This window comes from Sapajus apella, unplaced genomic scaffold (genome assembly GCF_009761245.1).
Source record: "Sapajus apella isolate SASKATOON/1434 unplaced genomic scaffold, GSC_monkey_1.0 scaffold34, whole genome shotgun sequence".
NCBI lineage: Eukaryota > Metazoa > Chordata > Mammalia > Primates > Cebidae > Sapajus > Sapajus apella.
In genome coordinates this window covers 13,101,541-13,112,995 of record NW_022436974.1, presented here as the reverse complement: position 1 = coordinate 13,112,995, position 11,455 = coordinate 13,101,541, and the positions used below count along the sequence as shown (strand labels likewise).

Sequence of the window (11,455 nt, the reverse complement as noted above, 5' to 3'; positions counted from 1 at the left end):
TTTCTTTTTTTTTTTTTTTTTTTTTTGAGACGGAGTCTTGCTCTGTCACCAGGCTGGAGTGCAGTGGTGCAATGTCGGCTCACTGCAACGTCCGCCTCCTGGGTTCAAGCGATTCTTCCGCCTCAGACTCCCAAGCAGCTGGGACCACAGCCGCGTGCCACCATGCCCGGCTAATTTGTTCGTATTTTTAGTAGAGAGGGGGTTTCACCGTGTTGGCCAGGATGGTCTCAATCTCTTGACCTCGTGATCCGCCCGCCTCAACCTCCCAAAGCGCTGAGATTACAGGCGTGAGCCACCGTGCCAGGCCTTCTCAGTCTATTTTCTTTTAAGCAGATGTGAAATTAAAAAAAAAAAAAATACTTACCAAAATAAGGATGTTGAGCTAAAAGAAAAAGTTGTATTTATTTTCTCTCTGCCAAAAATATACTTCTGCCTCAAAGCAAATCTTTTTCATAAGGCTATCTTAAGTATAAGGCTGGGTCAAATGAACTTTAAATTTATAGGACACCTCCTCCATTTATTACTATCCGTATTTAAAAATCAAAACATTTGGTACCTGAGGATAGCTGCAAAAGGAGGAAGAAAGAGATGACAGTGGATTCAGGTCTTGAACTATGAATTCTACCTATTTGAGACTATCAAAGCACACGTTTCTATTATAACGCTAAATCTCTTTTCTGCAGTTTTAAAAAGTGACAGTATGAAATGCACAAAATAATCATTATTTTAAAAAAGAAAATAAGAATTGCTTTGCCTCTTTTTGGAATGGCTAAGAATGTGTGGTTAATATTCATTAAGGTTCCTCTTTTTTAGTATTTTGTATTGCTTTGAAAAATCTACATTTGTCATAGTTCATAGCTGCCTTGTTTAAGCAGCCAAGAATAGTTAAAATCACTGCTCACTGGCGTGGCTAAATCTCCACTAAGCTGACTTGACACAGTTTAAAATTTTCAGTGTATTAAGATTGTGTTAATCCTTTCAACAACAGTCTCTCAAATTGTGACAATGTCTTCATGGGGTCTATGGACCACTCTTCCAGTGCTGGGACTCAAAAAGAACAAAGGAGCTCTTTGTGCATCAGGTTCTCAAAATAAAGGAATGAAGAAGCCCCAATGCGTATTTTAATATTTTAGTTGGCAATGCAATTGGAACAGCATTCCTAAGGAGTGGCCATTTTTCTTGAAAGAGATAGCCGGGCTGGAGCTCAAGAATGATCAATATAAAGAGAATTTCCAGCTACAATGCACCCCAGTGAGGGAATTACAAAACAGTATTCCAGAAAATATTTTTTTGCTACTCCAGTATTGATTGGCAACATGGTGAAATAGTCAAGAAATCTTCCACTGGTTTTCTTGGTTAATGGAGGTGAATCTGAAATAAGTAGGTGGAATTCCCGATGCAGGCTTTTGGAAGAGTATTTCACAACCAAATTGGAGAGGAGAGTCTCTGGTAGAAACCCTACGTAGTACAGTAACGCGGCACTCACTTTCCAGTACTGTGTTATGCATGGGACACATTCACAACGCCTCAGTAAATACTGGACCCAAGTTACTGCTTTTCAAGGTCTTTATAGGAAAGAAAAAAGCAAAAAGAAAAAAGAGAAAAGTTGATGTTTTGGTCCCAGATTTTGAGTTAGAAAATGTACATTCATGTTTGGTGAATCAAAGACTCTTCTGGGAAAAGAATTAAAGTAAACAAATAAAACTTTTTACAGTTGCTTATTAACTATGCTCTTCAAACCTTCGTTACGCTGTTTCACACGCACTGCTTCCCTGGAGCAAAGCACTTGGAACTGTTGGAACAGACGCCTTGTCAGCCCTCAAAGATACCAGCAGTGTTTCTTAAAAGCCCACGTTTTCTAAGGCCACTAGAAGAAAATCTGCCAAAAGATTTGTCGTCGGTTGTCGTGAGATAGCACTATTGATCTCATGTTTCCATCAAGGGGTGCACTTGGCATATTCCCCCTGGGCCGTAACCAGGCGACTATGCTTGCCACTGTGTGTGTGAACACTGGGGGCTCCGCTCCACTCCGCTCAGCGCACGCAAGCCGGCGCGCTTTCCAGGGACATTCACAACGACGAGGAGCTCTGAGTGTAATCTCTTATGATAAGAGTGTCATATTTGGGAGACGACGGGATACAGAGGGCTGACTCGGATACTGGCGAGTTAGGGGTTGTGCTCCCCGAGTCCACCGAGTCTCTGAAGGGGGACGGTGGGGTGAGGGCCACCAGCTCTTCCAGGTCTGGCTTGCCAGCCACAGCCTCGGGCCCGGCCGCGGGGCTCTCCCGGGCAGCGTCCCCAGCCGCCTGCGCCCCCACCGCGGGCTGCGCGCCGCCCGTGACCTCGATGGCCGGCAGAGGCTGGATTTCGGCGAAGGTCGTCATGGTCGTGGGCAGCTGGATCTCTTTGGGGATCAGGTAGGACGAGCAGAGCGGGGCGCCCACGCCAGGGCTGGGGGCCGCGGTGGACAGCATCATGGAGTTGAGCTCGCTGATGTTGGCGGTGAAGCGGGTGACCACGCTGCTGATCTGCTCCATGAGCGAGCCCTGCGAGGAGCTGCTGCGCGCCGCGGGCTCCGAGTGCAGCGACGGCACGTCGTCCTCGGTACGGCTGGCCGAGCCTGCGCGGTGGCTCAGCGTGCTGATGGGCGACGGCGAACGTGGCCGCGCCGGCGCCGGGAACTGCTCTTCCGCCTCGGCCACGTCGTACAGCGCTTTGGGACTGGCGTCGGGAGGCTCCGGCCCGGCGCAGGGCCCGGCGCCTGCGCAGCCCGCACCACCCGCGGCCCCCACGCCCCCTGCGCTCCCGCCCGCGCCTGCGCTCAGGCCGCGGCTCTCCGTGCTCTTGGGGAAGGGCTTGATGACCGCCGTCTGGTTGGGGTTCTCTTTCTTGTTGATGTGGATGGACAGGCGCTGCCACAGGTGCTGCCCCCGGGTAGTCTTCTCGTTCTGGGCCCACGTGACGGATTTTCCGTTGGAGCTGCGGAGAGAAGGGAAAAGAGAGGTGACTCAGCGAGGTGCCCAGGGAGTTTGGACGCCACTTCCCCAATGGTGGATGTTCATGGGCCAAGAATGAGGACTTTTCTCATTCTTTCAGGAACACCGCATCAAAAGGACATCATGGAACGAGACCTTGGAAGTGGCTTTCATTTGCTTGTTTTGCGTTAAAGGCTGCTTTCTCTTCAGTAGTTTATCATTGTCATGAAAATGTGTCAAAGGGGATGCTAGTCGGGATGAAGGAGTATTTATCAGGATTCTGCTGGAGTTCTGAACCCACCTGTGAGTGCAGCAGCGCACATAGATGCAAGGGCTTGCAGTCTCCTGGCTGTGTGCAAAGTGCCTGGTACAGGGCAGAGGGTTCCTAGAGTTAGTGGCCCCTGAAGGGAAACATTACCACTAGGACCCAAACTCACCAGCAATCATCAGACAGGAGGGAAAGGGTAAGTCAGGGAATACAAGGAGGTAGACAGTGGTTCCAGTTCAGCCTTTATTCTGGAGGTGGTTATATATAACTAGGGTTTTCTGTCTGAACTCCTGAGTCTGAACACAGTTTTACTTAGGCTGCCTTACCTGCTGGAAAATAAAAATTTAATGAACATACATTTCTATTTAGAACTTCCTTCATAGAAATTCATCTCACAAATTTATTTTGAGACCTATTCTTGAATAACAATTTGATGAGTGAGAGTGCTGTATAATGCCTCCAGCACTCTTAATAGAGTGATTCAAATTAGGATCCTGCTGAATATTTCTGGACTGAAATGTTTTTTTAAAGGCCTTTCTCCCTCTTTCTCCTTTGTGCTTCTACTGTGGGGTCTGAAAGCCACTTTCAAGATGTGATTGATGCCTCAGCCTTAGCACCTGAAGGTATTCTCCTTACCACTAAAAGCTGACACTGTAGCTTCTAAAGCTACAGACCTTCTTTCAGGAACTTCACGTAAGGTCAGCGGATGTGGCCTAACACTTGAGACTTTTTTATTTCTTTATTTATTTTAGACGGAGTTTTGTTCTTGTTGCCCCACCTGGAGTGCATTGGCACCATCTTGGCTCACTGCAATCTCTGCCTCCCGGATTTAAGTGATTGTCCTGCCTCAGCCTCCCAAGTAGCTGGGATTACAGGAATGTGCCTCCATGCCCAGCTAATTTTGTATTTTTAGTAGAGATGGGGTTTCACCATGTTGGTGAGGCTGGTCTTGAACCTTTGACCTCAAGTAATCCACCCGCCCCGGACTCCGAAAGTGCTAGGATTACAGGCGTGAGCCACCCCATGCCTGGTAGAATTTTTTTTTTAGGTGAAGTTTTGCTCTTGTTGCCCAAGCTAGAGTGCAGTGGCACAATCTGGGCTCACTGCAATCTTTGCCTCCCGGATTCAAGTGATTCTCCTGCCTCAGTCTCCCGAGTAGCTGGGATTACAGGCATGTGCCACTACACCTAGCTAATTTTGTATTTTTAGTAGAGTTGGGGTTTCACTATGTTTGCCAGGCTGGTCTCGAACCTCTGACCTCAAGTGATCTGCCTGCCTCAGACTCCCAAAGTGCTGGGATTATAGATGTGAGCCACGGCATCTGGCGGGGAATGTTATATGAAGAGATCCTGGTATAGTTCCCCATCACAAAGTAATCCAAGATCTCTGTTACTAGGCATCTGTTATTTTCAGTTGAGATAGCTCTGTTCTAGGGGCTGTGACCAACAGATAGCCTTGAGCAGCTTGAACACAAAAGAAGTTGAAGACTCTGGTTTTATCATCACAGCCTATGGTTATTAAACTAAATTCTGTGTAAGACTCACCTAGGGCATTTGTCAAAGATATAAGATGTGACCCCAGGAGACTGCATTGGGTTCCAGGGATCTATGCTTTTGACAAACACTCTGTCCTTCTTCTCCCAAAGTAATTTTGAAGCACTTTGTTTCTCAGATTCTTTCACAAACTGAGAAACTGGCAGAAAGCTGTCCTTTTTTTTCTAGATCCCCATCACTCCCTTTGGCCCCTTTTGCTGGAGGGCTGGCTTGCTTTTGAGGGACAGGGGCCTGTATCTCATTTGAAATCCACCTACCTGACTGTCCCTGCAGGATCCACTCTGCCTGAGAAACCAACTGCCTTACTAACAGACCGCCATTTCTGCAGCCCCTGTAATGACATGCTTCTTGCCTCTTTTCACACTGCTTCCCATTTCTTCATCTGTTCCTTTCTACTTCATGGTCTTTCTTTCTTTCTCTTTCTCTTTCTCTGCTCCTTCCTGTGAAATTTCTTTCCATTTAATCTACCCAGTATATTGCATTCTTATGTCCTTTTAGAATCCTGGAATATGAACTGCTTCCACCCTGCCTTGCCCTTCCTAGAAAGGATGAACGAATAATTTTGAGATTTGGAGGTTGCTGTGCATCTGTAGTAGCAGAGTGGGTAGGGCCAAACCGTTGGTTTTGCTTTCTAGTGGTTTCAGGATTTATTTTTTCCATTTTTCCTTTAGCCTGATTTGCGAGTATTATGTTTCTTTTTCCCTGGTGTCCACTAACTTCTGGAACATGGCAGAGAAGAAATGGGCCAGTTTATTTATGGGATTTGATTGTGAGGATGGTTGCCAACTACACCTTGTGTCTCTTACCAGAAGGTTAACAAACAGATGTTTTGAACGGTACCGTTATTCTCCCAGGTCACTAACCTCCCTTTTAATACAAAGCCTGGGCTTGAAATCAGGAGTCTAACTGCATTTATTCTGCCAACTTATACCCTCGGAACAATCTTGGTCCTAGCAGAGAGAGGTTTTGCAAACATTTGCTTTTAAAAAGTTGTTTTTTTTTTTTTTTTTTCTCTCTGGAATGCCTTTAGTTGAACATGATGGAACATAACTTTGGATGTCAGCAGTAATAGTCTTTGGAATCACTGTAGCCATGCCACAAAACATGATGCAACATGAGCATGTTGCAAACTCTTTAGATGAATGTGTGATGAGGAAACCATCCTAATTCATCAATTCTGTACAAACTGTTGACATCTCTTTCCTGGCTGTGCCTTTGCTTACGGTGCCTATGGCCATAAGGGAGAGAGAATGCCAGACCATTTGAGTAACAGTGAAGGCGGACACAAAAAACACTAGACAAGCAGAGAGATAGAGTCTAAATCCGAGTACTTCATTTCATTCTTTAGAATGTGAAAGGTTTTTACCCCTGAAGTAAATGAGAACTCTTAAGAAAGGAAAAAACAAAACCTACTCACAACATTATTCTGTTTATTAGTAGAATGTACATTCCATGAAGACAGAGATCTTATCTATATTGTTCAGTGACACTCAGCATAATCTTAATAAGCATTTGATGGATGAATAGGATTCCTTATTAGTGAACAGGGCCCTGTGGGGTATCATGGAAAGTGCAATAGAAAAGGGATCTGAAAAACCGGTTCATACTCTGGATCTGCCACTTTAGATGCTTGGAAAAGAATGATCTTTTTAAGCCTTGGAAAGAAGCAGACAGTGTCTCATTTGGTTAAGGTTGTTTTGAGATTAAATAAGACAATGTAGGTGAAAAGAGCTGGTAAAGAGGTGTCTAAGGATGTTCAGTTTTTGTATTTTATATGAATACAACATTTCAGAAAATAAAAAGTGTACTCAATGCCGTTTTGAACCCTGATTTAAGGAACAGAGAATTTAGTGCAAAGTAAAATATCTGGCAAGCCATAAAACATTTCATGATCTTTTTCCTTTACCTGACCAACTGTAAAAAACATTGGAGTTCTATGATCTGTGGCCTCTTTTCTCACCCTAACCTGGCTCCTTAGGTAATCACATCTACCCCATTAAATTCTCAGTTAACCTTCTTCCTCACATGCTTTTTTGTTGTGTTACATTCCTTTTTGCTTAAGCGTATCCTCTTTTTTCTTATTTTATTTTACCTTAATTGTCTTGTCTTAAAGCTTTCCTGACCCTGCTAGGCTAGTTTCCTATAGCCCCTGCATTCAGATGTATAACAACTCTTTGCTATATGTCTATCTCACCTGTTTGATGGGACATTATGAAGGCACCGTGAGAGGGTTTGCTGTTTCCTATATGCCCAGTAGTACCCAGGCATTGTTGAGAACACGGTAGATGCTCAGTAATATTCTTGGGCCAATAATAGAGCACATAAAATGCATTTCATTTTCTAAATTCATACTGAATTATTTTCTATTAGAATTAAATTTTATAAAGAATTCAGTATTAATAACTCTATTTTGTCTTATGGATCTATTTTTATTTGTTATATACCTCCCTTTAATCAATAATACTCAATGTCTACAGGTTTAAAAAATTTCATTAACTAAATATTAAAATACAAAGCCTGATATCTACCATTAAAATCATAAAATAATTACTTTTTATAATTGATATATGTCTTAGTGAAATTGCTCAGCGATGAAATCTTATTGAGGCAGTAGTAATGGTGGCAAGGAGAAAGGACCCAGATTCTCAGTCCGGGATCTGACTCAGAATGATGTTGGGCAAATCACTTGCCACCTTTGAGCTTCTTTCCTTATTGGGGAAACTAAAGAAAAAAATCTCCCTGCCCACCTTGCATGACCTCTGGGAAAAACCAAAAGGATAATAATACATGTGAGGGTAATTTATATAGACAGCATAGCCCTTCTGCAAATGCAAGGGGTTATTCATTACCACTAAATCTTCCACTCAGTTGAGCTAAGATGTATTTATTATTTAGGCTGAGTCTTTTTTCAGCATTCGTATTATATGTATGTCCTTGGGGGCTGAGGTAATAAGAATGAAAGGGAATTTTCGTTACCCATCTATGGCATGTCACCTTCCGTCACTGAATATTTTGTACATTGGAAAAGGAGAAGGAAAGAAGAGTGGAGGGAAAAAGGACGAGATGAAAGGATTTGCCGCATCTGACGAGGGCGCCAGAAGTAACTTCTTGCCCTCTTCCAGGTACCATTTCACCCTTTTGCAAAATATAATAGGATGTCATCTAATGTTCTCTCTGTTAAATTATTTGCTTTTATTTCTTAAAAACAAAAAAGCAGCATATCAATAATGTTATTTGAGGGTTAAGTTTTTTTGTTTATTTCATTAGTTTTTGTTTACATTTGGGTCTGCCAAAATGACACTTTCTATCTTTATTCACAGAGATTTTTTCTTCCTCTCTTTCCCTTCCATGTGAGACACTTAGCAAATTTATTCATTTCAAGCAGGCTCTGGATGTCATGTCAGTGACCTCTCCCAGTTTCATTATTCCTCTACTCAAACCTGCAGATATTAGAGTATTCTGCATGGCACACCATCATTAGGAAGCAAACATTAATAAAGAAAATAAGTGTTTGACCATCTAAAAATCTATGGAATTTATAATTTTTTGTGCTTATATTAGTTATTGAATGATTGGTGTTTTTCTTTCTCAGAGTTTTTAAGGGTTTTATTGGCATATAATCAATTAAAATTATTTTTATTTCATTGAATTAAAAACATAACTAAATTCTTCCTCTCTTATTTGTTACATGGTTTATTCGTATTTTCATAACTTGCAGAGTTTCAAGGTATCACAGTAATCAAATATATCCTCTAAAGATAATTAAATGCTTTTTTAAAAAATAATCTTTTTTACTGAACCTCTCTTGTTTGTGAACTTTGGGTTGAGGCATAGCTGGGAGGAAGGTCTCATGTGATTGTGAGATTTCTAATATAAAAAAAGATACACACACACACACACACACACACACACACACACACACACACACAGAGTTTCGCTTTTTTGCCTGGGTTGGAGTATAGTGGCATGATGATGGCTCACTGCAACCTTGAACTCTTGGACTCAAACAATTTTTCAGCTTCCCAAGTGGCTGAGACTACAAGTGTATACCAGCATTCCTGGCTAATTTTCTTATTTTTTTGTAGAAATGGGGGTCTCACTTTGTTGTCCAGGCTAGTCTCAAACTTCTGGACTTAAGTAGTCCTCCCACCTTGGCCTCTCAAATTGCTAAGAGTACAGGCGTGCACCACTGTGCCTGGCCCACAGAAAGTTTTTTTTTTTCTTTTTTTTTTTTTTTAATTTGAAACATCATTGGCAAATGATCCTAGCAAATGATACCTGCAGAATGACATCAGAATATTGGGTCAATGAAAGAATCTCATAAATTAATATAAGTGGAAAATTTGCAATTGCAGTTTCATTTTTCTGTTAATTAAAAAAAATTCCTCATCAATATATTTTACTTTCCATAATTGACTTTGAGTTAGAAAGTATGGTAGTCTTTTAAGAAGATACAGAGAAATTTGATACTGTTTAGACATTTCAATATAGGTGGAAGAATTTCTTTCTGATATTTGCCTAAAATGTGACATCTTGATCTTGGAAATTATACTGAGAAACATAATACAATATATGAAAATGCAGAATCATCTACATACATTTCCCCAGTTACAGCCTAAATGAATAAAAATGGCTATCTTGCTAACAAAAACAATTTAGGGAGCCATGATGAATGCATTACAGATGTATACATAGAGGAAAACACTTGAGGAAATGGAAATGAATTCCGGACTGAATAGTCTAATATAGACACAATTATCAAAGTAATACTATCGTATATTTGCAGAGTGCTTTATGAAGCACTTTTAAGAATACTGTATTGTCAGAGGTAGATAGTAGGATCAAAGTCTTTATTTTCCTTTCAAAGATGAAAAAAAACTGAGGCCCAATCATATTAGATGATTTGCCCAAAGTTACACATCTAAGCAAAATGGAAAGTGGAACTCAGTTAAAGAGATAACATGATTTCCATTTCTAGTTTCTATGACTTCATATTTTATTTTTGAAATTAGCTGTACTTATTCTATGGAAGAAAATATTTGGATGGTATTTGAAGAGGATATATGTTTTAAGTAGAAAATTATTTATTTGGTTTATATTGTCTCTTTCACCCTAGGTCTGTACTTCTTAATCATATACTTCATAGTCTCAGGAAAGCATCCTACATCTCTCTTTGGTCACTAACTTAAATAGCACAAATTGATTAAAGACCAACATTTGTCAAAGATAATGACTGGATGCCTTAATGATGGAGGCAGTTGATGCCTACAACCATACAAATTAATATTATATGGCAGTTCTTAGCCTTTCTTTCCCATGCTGTGATGAAATTAAAGACAATTCCTATATATAGTACATTTAATTTATACCCCAGTACTTCTAAATCTCACATTTTTTCTCTGACATATTTGGAATACCAGTAAATAGGAATGTTGCAATTGCAGGGATAAACTTAACTCTGCATTATTTTGAAAATCTTGGTATTTCAACTAATGTTGATATCAAATGATATGTGATACCTTTGCAAATGACTTTGCTTCATCAGTGGTTTTTGATACAGTGGCAGAGAGTTACTGACACATGAGATGTCCCTCAGAGGGGGTCAAATTTAATTCAAGAGAGAAGATACATACAGAAGAAGACTAACGATATGAGTTACTTATGGTATTTTGATAGAGGTTGTTTTTCCTTTACCTACAACCTTGGAATGAGGAAGCAGATAGGCAAGTGAAGGGTTTGCTAAGGGCAAGGAGAGTGAGGCATGGCAGCGGAGCATGGGAACAAGTAATCAGTTTATTGGGCTTTTATAGGGTCAGATAATGAAGGACTCAGAACTTCACAAGAGGGAATAACCTTCCCAGGGGGAGTTGTCCGGGAAAGCTATCTGCCTGCAGAAGATGTTAAACCTAGGCATTAAATAATTGTAGCAATGACAAAAGTCCAGAAATCCACAAGGAATGTCTAAGTATTCCAGTTTGTGACTGTGTGGGGATGGAGTAGGAGTTAAGGCATCAGAAGACAGAGTTTTGACTTTCTGTCTGCTGTAGAAGTTATTCCTAGCCATACCTGACCTTACAGCGTCTTTATTTTGACTTCTTTATTTTGCTGTCTGAATAACTCATTAGTAATTAACCTTGGGCTTTTTACTAGTGCTTGGAACACACAGGTGGTCTAATATATTAGACAAGAGAGGTAGGGTAATTATTAGATACATATGTAATGTGCTTGCTCGATCAATAAATGAATGAAGAAAAATACTCATGGATTCTTTTTGGTGTTATTCTTCAATGATATTTTATGCTGTCACTTATTATTTTATGTGTTTGATCTTTTCCAAGTGAAACAAGAACAGTTTGAATGCAAGCACCATGAGAATCTTCTCTAAACCCTCACCCTACCTTAATCCATTGACATTATTCCTAGTCTGGCCCCAGACTTGGTCCTACTTTAGTAAAATATTAAGGCCTAATTGCTATGTGTTAAATAATTAGCCCTTCAGGCATTGAGAAATAATGAAGACGGGCATAAGCAAAATGGCAGTGTCCAGGGTATACTGAAGATGTTGTTTTAACAATACAGGAATACATTGTTAAGATATTCACAAGTGTGACAAAAATGAGGATGGAAAGGAATGTACTGACACGAGAACTATGTGGAAA

The 11,455-nt window shown here is 40.9% G+C and overlaps 1 protein-coding gene across 6 annotated transcripts in view; it reads right to left on the bottom strand.

The window, feature by feature from the left end:
• Positions 1 to 755: 755 nt before the first annotated feature.
• Positions 756 to 11,455, bottom strand: part of GRM5 (glutamate metabotropic receptor 5) — a 545,439-nt gene continuing 534,739 nt past the window's right edge. For all 6 annotated transcript variants that reach the window (XM_032295814.1, XM_032295819.1, XM_032295815.1 and 3 more), the window contains one exon: positions 756 to 2,979. In XM_032295814.1, the coding sequence (XP_032151705.1) occupies positions 2,070 to 2,979 (910 nt within the window). In that variant the 3' untranslated portion in view covers positions 756 to 2,069. The remainder of the gene's footprint in view (positions 2,980 to 11,455) is intronic.